We start from the raw sequence: 22477 nt of genomic DNA, 5'->3' as shown, positions 1-22477 counted from the left end.
AGAAAAGAAAAGAAAAGAAAAGAAAAGAAAAGAAAAGAAAAGAAAAGAAAAGAAAAGAAAAGAAAAGAAAAGAAAAGAAAAGAAAAGGGAGAGGAAAAGGAAAGAAAAGGGAGAGGAAAAGGAAAGAAAAGGGAGAGGAAAAGGAAAGGGGAAGGCATCTAACCATCACACTGATGAGTGATCCTGCACCCCTATGCTGCTTTCTATTACTATTTTTTCCTGGTTAGGCTGTAGTGAACACACTACTATTAAGTCCTCCATGTGTTCCAAAAAATATACAAGATCTGAACAGTTTTGGGGGCTAATGATACTGTTGTGGTCTTCAGTTTCATATTTTCTGGCTCTTTTGCAACTTTTAGCTACACAGCCTACACATTTCATTAAACCTTTTGCTTTCTATCATTCAAAACCTGCTCCAAGTGTACATATGTTTGGCAAAGGCATCCAAAATGATGTGTTTATTTTGCTTTGGTGCCAAAAAGCAGTGATTCATTAAGGAGCTTGGAAATGTAGAGGTAAGGCCACAGCCAGCAACCACCACACATGCCCTGAAGAGCAGAAAGCTGTGTTTTTCCAAGGAAAATGGTCAGTGCAGCTGGACCAGTATCATGGCAGACTGCTCTGAAGCAAGGAGGCACTGCTGGACAGACTGGAGAGCGCAGAAGTTCTCCCTGATAATTGGGCTTTGCTGCAGCAGCAGCAGCCAGAAGGCAGCCAGAGGCTGCTGTTAAGCCCAGACATGAGAGAGAAAAAATGCCTAAGGGGAGCCACTCCAGCCAGTAGGAGACTTTCCTTAAAATGATGAATTAGGGAACTCCAGTACCGTTACCACTTCTGTGGTGAACAAAATGCAAGGTGCAACAGGCCTTGAGAGAAGAGGTGGAGGAGGAAAGGTGATGTCCTGCAGTAAGAACAGGCCTCCAGCTGCCTTTTGCTGCCCTTCTTCATTTTCTCTGCTGGGGACATGCCAGCTTGTACCAGTAAAGGGGCATGTTCACTCTGTTTACTGTAGCTAGTGATACAAACTTGAAGCAGCTAAAGCCTTTGAAAACCTGGCAGAAACCTGACTGTTGAGGAACTCTACACTCCGGCATGTCATTGTTACACGATTGCTTCCTTTGTCCCCAGTGGCTTGAACTAGGACAGGCAGAGTACTATTTATAATTTTTAATGTAGTCCTTTTTGTCTTTCATCATAAATCTGTAACCCTGGACAAAATTGATATCTGGTGACAAACCTACTGTTGATTGGAAAATGTCTGATGGTTATTTTCTGCCTGGAAAGGAAATGCTGTCCTGTGCTTTCACAGAGCTGCCACTGCACAGTGAGACACCATGCAACAGGAGGTGCTAGGATCCAGGGGTCAGTATGAGGCACAAAGGAAATGATCATGTATGAGCAACATTAGTATCGAGAGTTTTTGTTATTAACAATCAGAAAAATGTAAAAGAGTTTTAGAAAATTTAAGGTTTAAATTTTAAACCAGGACTATGGCATTTAAATTATTAAGTATTAGGGTGAGACCTTACAGACTTTGGGGGTGTTCTTCATGTTATTTTCAGGAATATATGATCTAGGATTAGGGATACAGTGTGATCTGGTATGTCAGTTCCCCTTGGTGCTTTAAACAAAGACAGGAGGTAGATTTTTCCAGCATAAACTGCATGATGCTTAGCTCTTCTTGAAAGAAGACAAGATCCTTGCCCCGAATAACACATATTTCTTATGACATATTAATTTTCAGTAAATTCAAATTGAAAAACCATAACACCTAGTGTCAGAAGAGTCTGATTAATCAGGGTCTGAATCTCTCATTTGTTCCCTTTTCATAATATTGCACAAGATGTTCTCCAAAATCTGCATTACACTGCTTCTACTGTTTACATTGGAAGTCTTCAGGCAGCTGATAACTTTTGAAACAGTAGATTTCAAAATCTGTGAAATCAGACATTTCAGAGATTTTGAATCTCCAAATAATTAGTGAAAACTCCAAACAATTAGTGAAATACTCCAAATAATTAGTGAAGTACTCTGGATCTGTGAGAAAACAAAGGTTCCTGTGTAGGCCAGGCTTGATGAAGCAAAGCAAGGGAACTGACTTCAGATCATTACAAGCAAAGTAAGCAAACATTAGCAACAACCGCAGGATGAAGAAAAAAGTCAAAAAACTCAGAAGGATATAAAGTTTTAGAATTTGCCTTTAAGGAACAACAGGGAAAGAAAACATGTTTGAAAGATATTGTGGAATAGAACTGGAATGGGGATAAAGCATGTAGAAATTGAAATGTATGAAGAAAGTGCAGAGGGGTTTAGGGTAGCTTCTGAAGGTGAGGAGCATGCACAGGAGATGAGTAGATCTTCTCTCCTTGACTCCCAAAATGTTTGTGTTGGGACCATTTTCCTTCTATTTTCTGCCTTTCAACCGCACACATTATGTAAATTACTTCAAAAGTTCAGTGCATATAGTACCACAAGAAACTGCCAAGTATTATTCAAATGAAGATTTTTCAACATACTTGCAATGTTCAAGTCTGTAGAAGTCTTTCCTACAAAAATTTTCCAGGCAGTTACTTAATATAGGCAAGAGCAACGTTAAATTAAAGGGTACAACAGAAGAAAGTCACAGATCAGATGATAAAACCACACAAGTAGATCCATAAGCATTCATTACTAGCCATTTAAAATCATTTTGATGTACTGTTGTGCAAGTTTCTTCTAGGTACAGGTAAAACTCCTGAGTCAGAGAGCACAAAGAAAGGCCCACAGCTGAGGACATCTAGCACACACCTAGATAATAAATTATTGAACTGCTGTTGCCATGAATTGTTTACCTGCTTCTTAGTGTCTAAAACTGACTTGCAAACTGTTATGGTGAATAATTTAGAGCAACAAACAGCTTTGCAAGTGCAGAACCTATTTGCAGATAATTTGTGAGCAGAAAAAAACCTGTCTGTGCCAAATCACCAGGAATGAGTTTGTCCAGCTGTGCTGTCTTTCCTGTGTTTGACAGCTAACAGCTGGTAAGGCTGAATAAGAACAGACATTGAAACAGGAGTCAAGATCACCTGAATACTAAAATGAGTCTGAGCCCTTCAGATCTTCCATAAGTAAGGGCCTTGCTACCTGTCACCCAATGCAATCTTAATGTGAACAAGCACATCTCATTCAAAAAATCTCTGTTACATATTTTAATCAGAATAGCCCTCATTTGCATATTAACCCCTCTGATCCAAGGCTTTGAACCTCTAGCTTCCAAATTTAGAGACTGAACCACAGAAGCTCCTCTCAGTGCTGTACAGTTGCCTTCCATTCTGCTATGTAGATATTATGTGCCACAGGTTTTTATGAGGAAGGAAGACTGGTGATGATCACTGACAAAGACAAGAGCCTCTTCTTTAAAGAAGATTTCAAGTTCATTTTTTTGCCTAATACATGGGCATTGAAAATGGGAGATGACACTGATGAGAACATAGCATTGCTAAATAAAAGTAAAAAAAGGACACAGAAAAATATTTTAAAATATTTTCAAATGAGAGAATAATGTAGGGTTATTAAAAAAGTCCCTGGTTATTAAAAGGAAATGGCCTAAATTCCCAATACAATGCCAGCATAATCCATGAATATGGCCTGTGATTTTATTCTGACAGTGCCAAACTGCATTCAGTTTCACAGAAAACAGAACTAGATTTTTAGCTCAACTACAGCTGATGTTTCAGTCTTAAGCACACAAACTGATTTTGGTGATACCCTCCCCAAACTCTTCCCTTTTGTAAACGCAGGTTTTCTACAAGTAGGTACAAATTCAGTGTCATCATTATAAACCTTAGTGTGACCCATGACAAAAAAATTACCTGGCTTCTTGCTTGTGTTTGCTCATGCCATAACCTTTGCTTTGTTCATTGAATCATACAGCTTTGCAGCCTACTGGACACTGTGCTGCTCATCTTCCAGCAGTTCTGCACACTGACAGGAGTTGTGGGTGGGCGGGGTGGGAGGACCACCTGTCTGTTCATTTTTGTTCTAGACTCAAAGCTAAAATTTTTTCCTGTTATAAGGCTGAATGTGTTTGCCAGTCCTGCATTATGAATCCTGAGATTGAATGTGATAGCCTGTCCTTGTAGCTTCTGTTATATTTAATGCCATAAATTAATCTCAATGACTGAAAGAATAGTTACACAAATTCACCTTTCTAAAATACCTCTTTACTTTTGTACAAGCCTACAGAACTTTAAAGAGTGGGCAACAGCATCCTACAAGTTGTAGGTCATCTATTGCTATCCATCATCCCAGTATAGTAAACACACTGAAATAGAGCTGTCTTTGAAACTTTATTGATGGAAAGGAATTTGGTCTTTGATATGTGAGACAGATTATTGTGTGTATTATTTCATTCTAACTTTGGAAAAAATTGGAAGTTTCACATCATCTTCCATGAAGAGATCTCGGATCAGTCATTTAGATAAGTGCAATATGCTTGGTTTACAAACACTTCTGAAATTCATGAAGAAGCTATTCTTCCTCTTTTGACGGAATATTTCAGTTCTTGAGAGTCAGCAGAGTGTCTATTTTATTTATCAGTACTCAACACAATAACTTGGGTCAAGAAGGGAAGGACTGTGTGTGTAGCATGAGGCAATCAGATAACTGCAGTATTGTTACTGACGCTGAAATTTCAAATCTAACTGGGACACTGGGTCCAGGAACCCGATTGATGCTGATGTATCAGAACAGTCTGGCATGACTTACTGGCAACTGTTGTACCCATCAGCTTCCCCACCTTCCTTGGGATGTTTCAGCATCTTGTTATAGTATTAGTACAAGACCAGCCCTGGATAAAAAGGTCCTGAAATTCTCACTTTCATCTGCCCTGCCCATTTTTGCTTTGTGGATTTCCAGGAACTCCAGAAGACTACAATAGCTAAAAAATGCTGGGCAGTCCATTTGTGTGTTTTATCCTTTTAGGTGTTCAAAGGAAAAGTGGAATATACATCCTAACACATCATAGATAAAGCCATCTAAATCCTAAAAAAAAAGAAAAAAAGAAATTATAGCAAATAAAGGTGTATCTACATAATTGTAATCTCAAATCTCTGCTAGAATCAGTTGTTATCAAACACTATTTTACCCTTAAACTTTTAACTGTCCTAAACACCTTAACTGCCAACATGGCAAGAAATGTAATGCACAGATGAGAACACCTCTATCATACTGCAGAATAAAAGTCCACAGACAACTGAATGTTTATGTATTTTGTGTGGATGCTCAAATGGGAATGTCAGCAGGGCGATAAAATCCCTTCTGTGTGGAGGCAATTGCATAAATATAGCTCTGCATATGAGAAATGTCATATCTTGGCTTTCAACAGCCCAATTTCTCTTACAGGTCACATTGGTAGACACCTTTTTGTACAGTCTTGAGGATTCATGGTTCACTCCCTCCCATCAGTGAGTCACAAGCTGAATTCTTTAATCAAATGGCTTAAAAGGCAGGATTTAAGCAGAAAAGTGCTATTGTTTTTTCTAATTTGATCTTTAATGACTGTGAGTACCTGAAATGTATACATTGCTCCTTTGCATCTTTAGGCAGGAAATAAAGCAGAAAGAGACATAACCACTGTATGCACCTGTACCATTTTATATATTCAACTAGTATTCCCAATTCAGGATCAAAATAAAGTATTTATTTTTGCCCACTTTACGAAAATGAATAAAGAATCTATGGTGCTGGTATTGGATGCTGGCAATTATCTCGTCCATCATGAATAAAAATCCCCTTAATAAGAACTTTAAATTTTCAAATGCAAGTAAATTGTTTCTTGTTTACATTTTCTGATTCTATACAGCATAATGCCTATAATCTGTTAGTGCAATAAATCAACACTGATGTTCCCTAATAGAGCTTCCATCCCCTACTTTCTAAAGTTGTAACCATGTCTGATTAGTTCTACAACATACCACTGAGCATTGCTGAGGTATGAAGACAGAACCCTTAAAAAGGAGGTGTCTGTAGGGAAAACATATAGAAGAAAGTCACTACCTTCAATTAACTTAGGAAGAAACAAACCCCAAACAGACAGAGTAACCAAACCAAAAGAAATTGGCAACTAATTCAACTAATTCAACTAAACTCATTTTATCAGCTCATGAATCAACCTTGAGGAGTTTATTACTTCATGTGAATCATAGCAGAGAGATGATATATACTTTTGCATTGTAAACTGGGCTTTTAAGCAGCAGGAGAACATAATTTCCTTTGATAAAATTAATGAGATTCACCAGAGGCAGACAGGAACACTTTTAGGTTCCTGTTTACAAGTGTCTCCAAAGAGGTAACTCGAGTTTCTCAAAACAAACTCTTTAAAAATAATTTTTCAAGGTAAGAAAAATAAATGTGCCAAATTGCATGCAAAAAAAAAAAAAATCCCAAGAAATAAATGACAGAAGTTGTCTGTTCAACAAGCTGCCCTTCTGAAAGCCTTTCCTTGGGTTGGAGGAAGGCACCACTAAATCGTCTACCTTGCCCTTGGCTCCCACTGCATAATTTAGCCTCTGTGTGAGTACCACTTAGTTGTCTTCAACTCCATGCTTTGTACAGGGCCTGGAGTTGGAGGTGTCAGGCAAAGAGTCTTTTCCTTCAGTGTTTGAACATCCAGGACTGTTGCAATGCTATTCTCTCCTTGCAAAGGCACTGTTAGATTAAAACGCAGCACATCAGTCTTTCCTGAATGCATTGGCACTAACTTTCTTTACACCTTTTGTTCAAGAGTGTTTTCTGCAGTTTCCATCTCATCTCTTTCAAGCTGTCTCCCATCATCCAGTGGTATTTTAAGAGGCAGAAGACACTGAACATAGGATACCACTTTTTGTCTGATAAAAAGCACAACTATCTAATGGGAATTCTACCTGCCCCTTTCCTATTTGCACATCTGTATGTGGATATCAGATCCCTTTTGTATCAGCACTAGTTCACTAGGAGCTCATGTTGAATTTTGCCAAGCTCCTGCATGGAGAAACTTTCTAAGATACTCTCCTTGGCCCTGTAGGTAGTGTTGCTCCATCCTGCAAGTCTGGTGTTTTTTTGACCCTATTAAAACTTACTTGTTTGAAAGAGCTGAATTTATTAAATAATCCAGATAACTCTGTGACTGCCTTGTCCTCCTTATCACTCTGGCAATATTTATTCTGTCTAAAATTGCTATCGGTGATGATATATGTAGTCTTTTAAAGCTGTTTGAAATAACACTTTTCTAGATTGCTGGTGAAAACACTGACGAGCCCCCCATAGCTCCCCAACAGAAACACCCTCATTAAATGGTACTGCTCCTTGAACAATTGATCTGCTTTTCATTTAGTCTTCATCTGTTTGTACTTTATTAATTTTGTGTTGTCTTCACTTTTTTCTCTCTTGCTAAATCAAGTACCTAGCAGAAGTCTATTCCACTCAAGCCTCTGGCAATTTAACACATAATCATATAAAACAAGGAAATAAAAGGTCTGTTTACCAGGACCTATTTTCTATAAAATACCCATAAAGACTAGCATTAGTTGTGTTCTTTTCTATTCACCATGTATTAGCTGACAATGTAATATATTAGCTGACAGTCTTCTGCCTACTACACAAACCACAGCTACTTGTGGTGCTCCTTAGTGTGGGCCCCACACTAACACAATTCTCCATCTCCTGAAGCATCACCACAGTGCCAACACATGCAAAGAACAGCAGGTCAGACATCTCTTTAACCCCTCTAGGATTTCCCTCTAGGATTTCCAGACCACTGAGAAATATAGTAATTTCACCATATGGCTTGCTGATAGATGTTCTTTGGATGAGCTTTGAGTGTCCTTCTGTGATGCATGTGCATCTCCCTGCTAGATACTGCATAGTAATACCTATTAAGCACTCGAGGTTTTTTGGGGGGGGTTACATTTTCTTTTTTTTTTTTTTTTTTGTCACTGGTAACAGTTGCTAGCTCTAGCTCTAGCATTAAGCTTGGTCTAGTGAGCTTAGCATTAAGCTTGTATCACTGCTTAGATTATACTTATGCATTAAAGAAAACAAACCATTATTCCTTTTGCCCTAGTGCTATATGTACAATCGCTATTTCCCTCCCATCTTCCCCATAAATGTGTCCCATTGATTCTGACGCTTCTTGTCACTTGTTATTGCAGAGTTCTGTCTGGATGTTGCTGTCTTTGACTATCTTCTTTCTTTCAAAATTAAAAGTAGTCCTGTTTTTGATTACTCACCTGTGGGTGAGGTGAGGGTCGGGCACTTTTTCAGACCTGCGCTACAGCCAGACTAGGGCTGGTAACGACTCCGTGCCCTGCCCAGCCACTCGTTTTCCACTCGTGGCGGTAGCACAGCTCTGAAAACTGCCCCCAGCAGTGAAGCACCTCCGAGCAGGGCAATGGGGATTCGCTCCCTGAGATTGCCTCAAGTTTCCGCTGTACTTTCAGAGGCGATAAGAAGGGGTGGGAATAACTGTGTGTCTGGACTGACCCTGTGGGCTTCGGAGAGGGGAGGGTGGTAGGCAGACACCGGGACACCGGGACACGCTAACTGAGAAGTCTCGCCAGTTACGTACCGTTTTTTCCGATCTCCGTGTAACTAAGGTGGTTTTCCTTTCCTTTTTTTTTTTTTTTTTTTTTTTTTTTTTAACTTACTAAATAAACTTCTGCGCTCCCCCCCGGGCGGGACCGTGCTGGGAGCGGAGCGCAGCCCCGGCCGGGTGGGCCGAGGCCCGTGGGCGGGGTGGAGCGGGCGGGGGTGGAGGCGGAGGGTCCCGGGTCGGCGGCCGGCGGCGCGGGCGGCTGGGCGGCCGATGACAGGCAGCCGCCGGCCGCAGCGCCGCGGGAACAGCCGCCCCCGCCCGCCGGCGGGAGCGCGCCCCGGCCAGCACTGGGATGTGCCCCTCGGGAACAGCCGCGGCGGAGGCTGTGCGCCGGCGGGCGGCGTGACGCCTCCCGCCCAGCCATGGGACAGACCTCGGTCTCCACGCTGCCCGAGCCGGCCGGCGGGGAGTTACGAGGAGCGCCGGCGGGGAGGAACGGGGAGCGCGGCCGTGCGGCGGCGGCGCAGCGCCACGGTCCTGGGAGAGCGTTGCCCGCGGTCCCCCCGGGTCGCCGCGCTCGCGCCGCCCCTCGGACCGCAGCGGGGACGCGAGAGGACGGCCGCTTTCCAGGCTGCCCCGTCCTGTCGGCAGCCGCCGGGGGTGAGAGGCTCCGCCGTGCCCCCCCCCCCACCTCCCTGGAGGTTCGAGGTTACTTTTTGCTCCCGTTATTAAATAAATAAGTACGAAGGCGAAAAAAAAGAAAGGGGAAGGAAAGGAGCTCTGGCACCGCGCCCAGTAGCGCGGCTAGTAACCCGCCCAGCTGGTTGCTTTTGGCTCCAGGACGTTTTTTGTGTAAGCAGACTGCTGAAAATAAATAAATAGCGTGTGAGTAGAACTGTTTTTTGTTTTGTTTTTCATTTTTCTCTTCAATAAAATAGTCCTAACTGTTTGTAACTTTTTGAAGATAGTACAGACTACTTGGGAATGCTGTTTGGAGGCATGTTAGGATAACCCAGTGTGTTTTAGTTACTGAAAAACAGAGCGTGTCTCTTGCCACAATAATAGGATGTATAATCTAAATTAACTCCAGCGAGGTTTGAAGTTTCCTGCGAAAATGTCGCTTGCATGCATGTTTTTCCTCAACACTTGTTTCCTTTGCATCCAGTTAAAAAAATGAGAAAATCCTGTTGTGGAATTTAATTCTGGAGGCTGAACTTTATCCTTAAGTTGCTTATTGCTGTTAATGTGGGACTGTTTTGTCAAACAGGAGACAGTGCAACAAAGTTTCTTTTTTCCCCTTGTTTTTCCTTCATGGGTGTTTCAAAGGACAGTTTTAGTAATAGCACATACATTTTCAGAAGAGCTCCATTATGTTCTTAGTCACACCATCCCAGTCAAAACCTTGGATTATTTCTTCACCTGTCAAACACTGCATGAAAGAGAAATTGCACCATTTCCAACAAATGTCACCATCCTGTTGAAGGTTTCACCCAGTAGCCAGCATGATAGGATTATTTCAAGGTAGGTACTGGGAAACAGATGGACTGGTTAAAAATCTTTGATCACTTTTTTGTACAGGAAGTTGAGGAAATGGTTATATACAAAAATCTGCTGTGAGAGTATTTTGCCCTAGGGGAGCCCATATCTTGACCAAGGATAGCTGTGGTGTCTGTGTTCCCTTGGCTCAGTGCTAATGAACAATAAGTTTTACCTAAAAGGAAAAAAACTCACCCTTGAATTCTTTCCGAACTGAAACCAAACTTTTCAACCAGGAGCAGTAAGAGACTGCTATCTGAAGATGTAAGTTACTATGATGCTACCTCAGTATTGCCAAGTAAATTCTGGTTACCTCCGTTTTAACAGCACTTCCCTTTATGATGAGACAGTGGCAGTGGTAGTGCCTCCAGGAGGCTCCACAGAAGAGTAATCCCACTGCACTTTGAGCCCCGTTGAAATTGTTGGGAGGGTATATCCTCAACAAGAAGCCATAGGGTCAGGTGGGTTTCCGGGTGGCATGGAGTCTTGGGGGTCCAATCATTTGTTTTCTCTAGTCTGTTTTGCTGGTATGGTCTGGATACTTGATACATTGCAAAATTTAGGAAGCCCTGTCCAACTGTGATCAGGGCAGGAGAATGACTTCCATTGGTTCCTGTTTCATAGGTTGCCCCTTAGGCAAGCAGGCCTAAAATCTTCGTTGATTTTGGCATGCTAGCCAGCTACAAGCCATTTAAGTCTTTGACAGCTGCTAGAGATTAGAGTTGAAGGAGATATGTCTTGCACACACAGGGATTACAAATCTGTTTTAGTGCTAAGGAATCAATAGTACATTCAGATCCTCAGTGAGCCACACAAAAGCAGCTATGAGAAGTTGCTTGCCTGTTCGCTCCCTTTTTTCCCCCAGCCATGCCAGCCTGCAAGGGCTCAAACTCTGCCCTGTGATCCCTGCAGACCTCAGCTGGATGCAGGGGAAGGCACCACTATTAAATCACTGTGGGGACTTTGGATGGACTGGTAAGGTGAACATGGTTTGATGTACAAAACTAAAGTAAAAGATTTTTCCTGAAAGTCGTAATGTGTTAGAAGAGATAAAATAGGACTGAGGCCTAACCATAAAATTCAGAAGTCCTTCTCAACTGGAGAAACATAGACTCATACCAGATAGATTAGCATGCCTATAAAGAGAGGAAAAATCAGTTTTTTGTAGCCCATTGGAACTTCCTTTAGCAATGCTGTCTTGCTAGAGTTTGCCATCAGTTGTGTGTGAGTGGGTGTTGAAATGTTTTGGACAGGAGGATCAGGGCTTTAATCATCTCCCATAACTGTGAGCGGTAGATGAGCAGCAAAGAAGGTCTTGGATGTCCACGGACAGCTTTTGCTCCTTCTCTTCAGTTACAGCTTTTCAGTAATTTAGTTAAATTTTTTAAAGCTTGTTTGTTATTTGCCGTGGTTAAAAATGTGAACAAACAGCAATTGCAAGAGGAGCTTGCAAAGACAGTATAGATATGTTGATAAGGAAGAGCACGTATTGTCCTTGTTCCTTTTCCTTCCTCTTCTCTGATTTTCCCATGCCTGGTAGGACTTGATTACTGTGCTCTCTCTCCATTCACTGACTGGAGTTCAGTGCTTTTGGGGGTTATCAGCAATCATGTGCAAAAGCTATCACTTCTGTTTTCTTATCTACAGTTTATCAAAGGGCAGCAGAGCTGTACACTTTTTTCAGTCTTTTTTTTTCCTTTTGGATTTGTTCTTGGGTAGTTCGGAACCAGCCACAGTACGGAGAAACAGCAAAGTCATCAAGTGGAGGCATGACCAGTGTGTTGGGAAGGTAACATTTCAAAGCAGAACTAGTTAGGTGATGAAAGATTTTTGTTGTTTCTTGAATAGCAATGCCTTGTCAAGAAAGAAATTTCCAGTAAAAACAGACCTAGTAGTGTTCCTGAGAAGAGGTCAGGCAGCTCAGCATGAAGTGTGAAGCACAAGCAGAGGGAAAGGACAAGTTGCAAAGGGGAAGGTCTCAGGAAACTCTTGCACTGATGATCGAGATGCTCATCAGGGCCAGTTGAAGACTGGGGTCAGATCCCTGTGCTGACCTCCTGTGCCAAGAACGTAATCTGTGGGTGGGAGTTCCTTCTGTCATATACATTTTGCAGAAGCAGAGCACAAACTGTAATCCTTCTACAGACCCAAAGATTTTTCATGGGCATGAAAATGTACTTTAACAGCACAGAAAAACCATTTCCCGCTCAGCTCCCCCCTTGAGATGAAAGCAGTCAGTGGAAGGATCCTGTTGTTTGTTGACATTGGCACTCGGTGAAATGATTCTCATAGGTCAGAAGTGAACATGTTTCTCAGACTGCTCCTTTTCATCTCTCTTGGCTTTGTGGGATTTCCTGCTCATGGACAAGGAAATAGCAGCTTCACCTGTGTCTGTGCAGAGGAATTGTTATTTCCTTAACTAGGCAACTTTGTCCTAATCCTGTAATGAAATGGAAAACTAATATTTATTTCAGCAGTTCTAGGTGTTGGTAAACAAACTAATTGGTTAGCAGTTCAGCAATGCCAGGACTTGTCTAGTAAGAGAAGTTATTCCAGTAGTATTCTTCATTACTACCTACTTGTGAGCTTTACTGAGGGTGCTGTTATGGGGCAAGCCCTTCTGTTCCTGAAGAGCTGGACATGGAGATACTCAGCCATAGATTTAAATCCTCATTCTGACTCAGTCTATGAGTCTGAACACTATGAATCTGAATGTGCAGAAAAGCCCTTACAGTAATAATTCTAAAGAGTTTTTAAAAGGAAATTGATTTTTCTCCTCCAGCTACTTTTATTTTCAAAGGTGGAAGAACTTTGATATCATTGCACTTTACAGGAGGACATTTCAAAGCGTTTACAGGTGCAGCGAGCTACTCCCAACACACCTGTCAGCTGGTCATTTCAGGTTTTGATGCACTTGAAAGAATGGAAAGCAGAGCTGTTGAGCTGAAATGTCAAGTCCCATTTGATGTGAAGCCCTAAATGACTTGTCCACAGTCACAAAGGACATTCTGGACAGAGTTTCATCTTCCATATTTTGGTTGGCGCCTTTGAGGCTGAACCCTCATAATATTTCATGGGGAATCCTAGTCCTTTTTTCTACCCTTTTTTATGCTTTTGTAAGTTATGCAAGAGTTATAAGTATAATGTAAAGGTGTATTGTTTTCATTTGCTATTAAATTTACATCCAAGGCTTTTCAGTTTTTGGGAAACACTTTCTTCACCCTACCAGTATCATCAGATGGGGCTTCAATTGTGACAGCTCCAGAATTCGGGTTAAGTAAGTATGCAGTTTGCCTCAGACTTCAGGCTGATAGAGTGGATATTTTGGATACCTAGTCAAAGGCATAAAAAGCCCATGTTTTCAGACAGAATGGGTAGCTGTGGATTTACCTGCTACTAGTGGGAACTGCAAGAGCTCTTAAAAAGTAGGTGCTTGTGTTTCTTGAGAAGTTTCTGTGAAAAGTAATGGCAACTGCTGAAGGTGTAGGTTTCAGCTCCCCGCACCATAAATCTGATTTGTGCTGTTGATGAGGGTCTGAGTGTGAGCGTGTAGAATGAATCACTATTTATAGAGAAAAAAATGTGCACACTTTTAAGTGTTGCATGTTTATAAAATATAAAATGTGTGTGCTGCCACATACTCTGTGATCTGCCAGAGCAGAGCGGGGCCCCCCACGGCTGCAGCAGTTGCTGCTGGCCCAGCCAGAGCTCCTCAGCTGCGGCAACAGCTCACTGCAGGGGAGGCTGCAACCTGAGCCTGCACCAGGCATGGCCCAGAACACAGGTCTCATAAGGACACAGGGGACCAGCTACAACACAGGGACTGCATGTGTGTGAAAATAAAGGTGTGGTGCTCAACAGGTTCCAGGTCAATGTCTCACCTCTTCTCTCTCTGATGCCACTTCAAGGATGACCAGAAATTCTCCTCGTTTAGCTGCCAGGGTGCGTGACCTTTCATGTCAGGCATGCCAGCTGAGGTATCTTTATGTGCTGATGTTTGGTAGCTGTTAATCACCTGTTCGCAGTGTTAATCATCAGCTTCCTCATCTGCCATGAGGAGAACCAGAGTTGGCTCCTGGGAAGTCATCATGGGCAGGGCGGCAGAGTCCTGCCAGCTGCCTGGGTTTGTGTGGGGGTTCTCTTCTCAGATGACCACCCTGATACTTCCCGCAGATGAAAAGCTCATGGAATATCTTGTTTCCTGCTGAGCCCCGTGTGCTAAGCCCCACTGACAACTGATCCCACTCCACTGGGTCTGAGCCACCCTTTGGATCAGTTGTCCTTCCTTTCCAGATCCTCTTTCTTGGCTTTCTTACTGCTCCTGAGTAATATGGCTTGTTCTTAGGTGGTGTTTTCTGTTACATATTTCAAAATGCTTTCCAGTCCTTTTTATCTTATTCCTTGTTTTAAATGGGAAAACTTATCACAAGGAGGTGGGACAGCGCCTAAGACACAGCCAGGAGGAAATCAAAGAGCTCCCAAGTCCTCATCAGTGTTTTAGCCATATCACAGTCCAGCCTGTTAAAAATAGAAAAGACTTAGACATTTATATCTTTCTTTATATGTTTTTCCTTAAAGTTGTCCTTATTCATTTTGAACACTGATGCTTTTTGAGATTTAAAAAAAATGTAACATTACTGAAAAATACTTGTGAATCAGTGCTGATATGGATTTGTTTTTCACTTTAGTTTATTGTTTTAAAACATAACAACGAGTGAACTTAATGTCTTGGGTCAATCATTGGTAGATTTTTTAAAATACTTCAGCAAATAGCCTGCTTCCAGAACTTATTTCTGCCCATTGCATTTAAACTGTAACAGTGGCTTGAAAGATATTTCTGATATACAGAAATACCCCAACCAGCTGCCGTTCAGTCCCATATGGAGAAGTAATTTCTGAAGTGTCCATTCATTGCCTTCTGTAGTTGGCACAAGGGGAATTCCTGATCCTGTTGTTCTTCTGATACGAAAGGATTTTCATTCTAGTAGGGCCAGTGCTAGGCATAGGAAAAAAAGAGAGGAGTTAGTTTGCTGGTGATGATAGAATGTCTCTAGTAACAGGCAACAGTGGCTCTGGTCTGTTTTGCCCCCAGCAGATCCCAGAGAGTGAGGCTGGTTGCTGGTGCTCCTGCTGAGACAGCAGCCAGGATGTAGGTGTGTCAGGGAAGGAGGCAGTTTGGTTTTGATTGTGTCCCTGAGCCGCCAGTATTCAGTTTCGCCAGGGCTGATGAGAAGCTTTCAGTCAGGCCTGGGTTCAAGCCCCATGAAGATATTGATGCATAAAATATGTGCAAAACTGAAAAAGAAACTGTGAGTACAAACCACGAGCAGGGAACATAGGCAGATAAGTGAGGGGGTTGGTTTGTTATTTTATTTCATGCCCCCAAAATAAAATCTAAGGCACAGCATGACATGGAGTAATTTATATTTCCTTGTATGTGAACTCTACAACCCCTAGACTGTCAAGTGTATTTTTGGGTAAGTGTAAAATCACAGTGGGGTCCAGAGTGTGCCATTTCCTACAGTGTCTTATGATCAAAATGGTTCAGTAGGAATGAGGCAGGAAGGTCATGGTGAACATCCAGGTAATGCAGGGTGTGGAGATGGACTGTTTTTTCTTCTCACGGTCTTTGACCAGAATCACATGGGTGACAGTGCTGCATATCCTCTCTTCTCGGTTTTGGGGGTTTTTCCCCCTTTTTTTTCTGGATTTAAATATTACAATATGTGAATCAATTTAACCTTGCCCATTTGCAGTCCACAGAGTAGTTTGGACTACCAGTCAGCACAGACCATGCAATTACCTCTGTTAATCTTATGGTGGCTCATTATTAGGAAGTTTGACTTGAGTTTCTTACAAGGCTTGATACAAGGTGACTGCATAGGAATATGAATTTCTTCTGTCTTTGACTTGGTTTTTGGGTCCTTGGAAAGAAAGTCTCTGTCCAAAGGGAAAGTCTTATTTATCTTTGTGTTCTCTCAGTGCTTTGTACAGCTGTGATGATCAGTGTAAGTGGGGAAAAGCTAGGGAGAAATGAGGATCTATGGTTGATCCATCATTGTATGGAACTCTAGGGTATTCTGTCAGATGGCATGCAAGTAAAATGAGACTGTATAATAAAATATTATAAAAATACTATAAAACTGTGATAACACTTGTTAATTGACGGATAAGAGTGTTAATATCACACCTATATCAATGGTATCTTTGTGAAAATGAAGTTTTATATGAAAAGATGTTGCCTTTTTCTTCTCTCATTCCCGCATTGGTTTCGTATGAATTGTAGTGATGTTTTGCCTGGTGGAGTTAGATTGTGATACAGCTGTCCTAACATTTGAAACTATGTGAGCAAAACCAGTTCTATTTCCAAATCAGCCTGCATTCCTCGCCCCTGAGAATGTGTTTTTTTTATTAGTGTTCCAAGATGTCTTCACTCTGACTATCTGCCCAAACTGTCAGCAAATCCTCGTCAGGTAGATGGACCATCATAATTTCAGTGTTATTTAATTCTTTTTGTATTTTCTAGATCTGAATGTTTTAATGTATTGCCCAGTAAAAATCCAAGAATGGTGCAGAGGCCTTAGGTGTTGATTGGGCTTTAAAGCCTGGGCTATTACTCCCCATGCAAACAAATCACATAGTTTATAGTCTAGAGATAATTCATGAAAAATAGTGACAATCTCTAATTGATTTAAGGTAGCTAGGTGATTTGCACTATAAGAATAACTGTGATACACCATGAAACTTGATGTTGTCACTGCTATAATATAATTTACATTTGCAGCTTAAAACGTTGCTGACAAGACTTAGAGACCCGTGGGGACTGTTTTTCAAGCTTAAGAATTTTTCTTTATTGCTTGAAGCCTCAGGTCAGAAAGTTAACTCTTGACTGGGGATTTATCACCCCTGGTTTTATTTCTGGGGTTTGCAACATGGTTGATGCCCACTAAAATTATTGTTGTTTTGCTTGACCCTTTCTGATGAGGAAGACAGGGCTCTTCATGCCTTCTGCCTCCGTGGCTGTAGAGCAAGGACAGGCAACAGAAAGTAACAGCTTCTGTTTAGTAGTCAAATGAACTAAGTAAAATAGCATTGTCTTGAGAGAAATTTGGTCTGAATACCCAGGAAACTTCATGAGAGGACAGCCCGGCACTGGAGAGGATGGTGTGCTGAAGAAACAAACTACAGCAGGGGGAGCCTGGAAGCCAGAATGTGGAAGGTTTCTTGCCCATGGCAGAGGGGTTAGAACTAGATGATCTTTAAGGTCCCTTCCAAACCAAAACATTCTGTGATTGTAGGAGCCAGGCTTTGCAGTTCAGCACAGCCAGCTGCAGTCAGGTGCCCCAGTGATCTTCCTTCTCAAACCAGGAGCTAGGAAGCCAGCACCATGTGCCAGTGTCTGTGTCTTCATCCTCAGCAGACTGCAGCTTCTGCTGATGTATCCCAGTTACCAATATAAGTCAGTGTGTGTTGTTGCACAGATGCCTAAAGGAATAGCAGTTCATGGAAGAGCCCAGTGATGTAGCCCTAGGTTACATCTGTCTGTGCCCCAAGTCAGCTTTTACAAATACTGTAGGGAGTGCGATGCCCACATACTCCTAGCCAGTGTTTGCCTATGAGGCCCTCGTGAGCCTCAGCATGGCTTGGAGATCTCTCATCTCTACTGTTGAAGGGGCACACAGAGATTCCTACTGCTTGGGCACCAAGCCAGTGAAGTTCAGTCACACAGCAGCATCCTGAGTTAAAAATGTGGTGTGACTGAATAGCAAGGGAGGGTCCCATTTGTGACTCTTCTCCCAATTGCTCTCCTTGCTTATAACCCCCAGAGATCAACTTACCTGAAGCATTTATGTCACAACAAGCAAGATAAAGTCACCCAGGCTGAAAACTAACCTTATGTGGGCTTTCTTTTCTGTCTTTTTTTTCCCCAAGATCCTGGATGAGTCAACAAAGAAATGACACTTTTATTGTGTGCTTATGGAACAGATTTAGTGGGATACAATCAATTAATTTGAGTCACATTACAACCTAAAGTCACTGCAAGCTGGTGGGAAATGATTTTTAGATACTAGCAGTCCTTATGAGAAGAAGAAAAAAAAAACAACAGTTAATTGCCAAGAAATTTGGCATGTTTAAATTACACATAATGTTTTATAATTTATTTCATTCTTAATAATTCAAAACTGGCTGTGCGTTTCTTTCCCTGTAAATTCATTCAATGTGTCTGAGAATTACTGGTTTGTTTCTTGGAGTTTTATAGATCTATTGCTTTTCTGAAGGGAAGGAAGTGTTGATTTTGGCACAGATGCTAAGAATATTCTTGTTCTGAAAATGTGAAGCAGTGTTCTAGTGCACTGCTAATCTGGCCTCTTTTATGTTGATACAGAGAAGGGTGTAGTGGTTTTCCTGCCCTACACATTATACCACCGTGCATAATTCTCCTATTCTCATGAATTGTTCAAGTGCTTGATAGAAGGAAAATGTTAGTATTGATAATTAGTGTTAACAATCCATATGTGATTTAAAACAATTGCACTAATTGCAGACTAGTTCCTGTGCTTACATTCTTGAAGAAAAGTTTTAGAAGGCTAGTCTGACTCTTATAAGAAGACACCTAATTTAATTTCTTGGAAAAATGATGCTGTTATTGATTCTTACTTAAATATTGCTGCTTTTGACACATAAAAATAGGGTATGGAAGAAATACGTAAGGCCTGATGGTGAGACATGAATGAGACTGTGTCTGTGCAAGGGAGTGAACAATAAAGTAGACAACTAAGACTGTGGATAAAGCCAGCTTCCCGAGAGCCAGAACAAGGCCCAAGCAGAAATAGTGTATACTTTAGTTGGAGGAGAAAGTAATGAGCCAGCGGGAAAAAGAAAGAGATGTTAACTACAAAGCATTGCAGAAATTATGTGACTATGACGCTCTGCTTTTAAAACCTTTTGTTGGACGATACTGTCATGTAACTGTGTTGTGTTACGGAGCGAACATGATTCTGATTGTTATTCCCCACCTTGCTACGGATGGAGCATGTCAGACCTGAAAGCCACAGACTAAGGACTTAAGGGAGCACAAATGATTGAAGTCAAACTGAGAATCTTTGTGTTTATACTTTTCCACCAGCTGTCCTTAGGGGATCTGTTTGTAGAGAAAACATATCTCTCTCTATTGCTCAGCCTGCAGTGCATTCAGGGTTTCCTCAACCACAGAAGAGAAATATCACCAGAAGATGAGATGAACCAAAAAACCAATTAAAATATTTTGTTAAGTGAGTTCACCATGGTAAAGGAATCAGCTGAAGACAGCTAGTGAGTTATCCCACAGCCACAGCAGTTTTTTTTGGTTTTGCAGAGGAGCAGCCTCCTCAGCCCCTGTCTGCCTGTGGTTTAGCAGATAACATCATTACTGGTTAGCATATTTGGCAACCTGTTTTTTTCCCTCAAGGCTTGTTTTGGGAATGTATACCAGCAGGGCAGAACTGAGACCAGTGTCCGTTTGTCAGCAGGGAGGTGTCTGGTGGCACAGATGAGGTTTTTTTAATCCCCTAAGAATTTATACATCCTCTGTATATATGGGCCCAGAGGTTTCTTCCTTTCAGTTTAATTTTTTTATTCTTTATGCAGGAAATTCCACATAAGATTGAGGGGAGAGGAAAGGAAGAACAGATGCAGTGCTGCTAATTAAATTAGGCATTTCCTAAAAGCAAAGACTAGGCAGTTCAATCTCATTAAAAAATACCAGCATGGAGCCCATTCTTTCTGATTTGAATGATTACTTGCACATCCAGATGTCAATGCAGGGGAAACTATAAATGTAGAGAGGTTTATTTTGTATTAGTTTGTGTATTTCTTTATAATTCAACCTTTGCAGCTACCATCTTTGGCTTTTTCTAATTTATTTTTTTAACATATGGAGTGGTAGAAGAAGCTTCGAGGCAAACCAAAAAATGTCCTTCTTTCAGGGTGAGATAGAAGGATCATGTTTCGGGTGAGAGAGAAGGGAAGGAAATTGAGATAATGCTGACACTGTGCAAGAGATGACCCTTCAAGGAGATGGGTAGCAAAGTGAAAAGTCTTCTACGAGGACTTCCAGTAGCCCTCTCTAGCCCAGTAGCTTGCTATGAGGTTAGGTGAGAAAGCCAACCATTAGTTTATCTCAATGCAATTATTGTTGGTATCATATTGGTGGCTTTTTTTCTGACAAATTTACAGGTATGGGGTTTTTTTTTTCTAACCCAAGAATTATGGCTGAGGTCCCACTGAGACAAACACATATGTGTGGAGTCACATATACTTGCAAAAATTTTTAGTGTCAGATTATGGTTTATGTTATATTTTGCTGTAAATTTCTGTAGCACAAGAAAACTGTGACAATTTTTCAAAATATTTGTTGTGTCAGTTAAAATAGAGAAGGCAGAGCTCTGGCAGTAGCAACTATTTGCAGTTGGAGTACATGAAGTCATTGGACATCAGAGAAGATGAGAGGTGGATCAATGCTCCCCAGAGCTCCCTTGTAGTAGAATAAGGTACATTTAGGGTCTGGGGTAGGTTGAGTCCCTTCAAAGCAGGGACTTGCTCTGGGCCTCCCTTAGTTCTGAGTAGGTACCATAAGAAGTAAACAGGATCCTTCAGTTTTGTGGATATAGCCCTACACTTCCTCCAGTGTTTTGGTATTTGCCTGAAATGAGAGCCACCTGCATTCAAGTGCATGTCAGTGAAATTATTGATGAGAACTTTTCATTGCAGAAAAACATACATAATGTTTTTTAGTTATAGTCCTTCCAGCATTTTCACTAATTACTCACCTGTTCCTACCAGCAGGTAGCTTTGTACTTATAAAAACAACATCCAGATACGCCCAAAAAAATGACTATGCCTTCATATAAAATCAAGATTACATTCTTTTCAACAGCTTGACCAAAGCACACCAAGGAGGACAGTATTCTAGCACTATACATTTAGCTCTGGGTTTTAAGCTCTGGCTTGTTTTAGTTGTGAAATAGGTGAGTTTATTAAAACATTATGTGGAGTCAAAGGTCCTTCCTAAATCCAGCGTGTAGGGATGTGTACTCCAGAGTATTACAGTAATGAGGCACTTTTCCTCTGCACAAATAACAAGAGCCACTTAATATTTTGTATTTGTGTTTTTCTGTGCTCATTTGCCTCCCTGGGGAGCAGGTGCTCAGCCCAGGATGCTGCCACTGCTGAGGCAGGGAACTGTGCATCCGGGTGAGCTCTACGCTCCTGCCAGGGGACATTCCTAGCCACTGGCTCCTGTTCTTATGCTGGTCCTTGCTCCTGCACTGGTCTGTGTAGAAGTGTGTAGTATTAGTGGTAAACTATGCTATTTCTAGCACACGAGCAAATTAAGATATAGTCTTTTGTTTTGCTCTGAGCATGAAGAAAATGTACGTGCTATAGTAATCCTTTTTTTTATTTCCTTGTTATCCATTATTTTTTCTCCTTACTTTTTCTCAAAGCTAAACTTCCCACAAAATTCAATTATACTTTAGAAGTCTGTGTTGGGATGAAAGATAATTAAAAGTCCACTTAAACCTTTGCTTCCCAAGTGGTTTAAAAGACAGAAGTTTAAAGTTAGTGTAGAGGTTGGCTGAAGTGGGAAGGCAGTGTTGGTAATGGAGCTGTTTGGATTGGAAGCTTTGAGGTGACATCAGAATGATCTTCATTCTCTTCAGAGCTGGTGTTACCAGAAATAGGATCACATTTCCCCTGGGACCTTGACATAATCCATGGACCTGTCCCTTTAGTTGACTGGTCCAGCATTGCTGAACCGCTTTGGCAAGGGCTAATTTGCAGTGGATCACCAGCTGGATGCTTGGCCAGGCTGCTCCTCTTCATGCTGATGCCCATCCAAACACTATAAGGCAGCCTTGAAAATGCCAAGGCTGCTTACAGCCCTGTTGATATGGGCTATATACATGTTCACAAACAGGACATTGAAGAGTTTTGGTTTAAGTGAAAATTCTTATACAACTGGTTCCCAGTGACCACTGTGCCTAAATACATGAAATGTCATAAGGTTTATCAAAAAAACTGAGTTAGGTACATCTTGCATACCTATGCTGTTCAAGTTTAGTATGTTATTCCTAATCCTATACAGGAGTTTAAAAAAAAAGAGCCAGTTAACACTTGATTTAGTTAAATTTTATTCCTTCTAGAACAAGAAAATACTCAGTGAAGGTTAGTGTTTCTCTTCTAGAAATTTTTTTTAAACCTGAGTCAGGCTGTACTGTTGTGCTTACCTACATTCCTTGTATTATGCTTTTGTATTATTATGCAGAAAATCTCCTACCGATTATGGAAATCTTCTGTTTTGCTTATTGTGTCCTCTATATGTTTCATCGTGATTTCAGGTTTTTCCCTCAT

The 22477-nt window shown here is 41.4% G+C and overlaps 1 protein-coding gene across 3 annotated transcripts in view; it reads left to right on the top strand.

Annotated features, from left to right (window-relative positions):
* Positions 1-22477, top strand: part of PHACTR2 (phosphatase and actin regulator 2) — a 131155-nt gene that overhangs the window by 48244 nt on the left and 60434 nt on the right. For 2 of the 3 annotated variants that reach the window (XM_029962705.1, XM_029962706.1), the window contains exon 1: positions 8934-9016. The exons of the other annotated variant lie outside the window; for it this stretch is intronic. In XM_029962705.1, coding sequence (XP_029818565.1) covers positions 8974-9016 — 43 coding nt within the window. In that variant the 5' untranslated portion in view covers positions 8934-8973. Of the gene's footprint in view, positions 1-8933; positions 9017-22477 lie in introns of those variants that run through there. 3 annotated transcript variants of the gene reach the window in all.

This window comes from Manacus vitellinus, unplaced genomic scaffold (assembly GCF_001715985.3).
Source record: "Manacus vitellinus isolate BGI_N305 unplaced genomic scaffold, ASM171598v3 scaffold_4_pilon, whole genome shotgun sequence".
NCBI lineage: Eukaryota > Metazoa > Chordata > Aves > Passeriformes > Pipridae > Manacus > Manacus vitellinus.
This window is presented reverse-complemented; position numbering and strand designations above follow the sequence as displayed.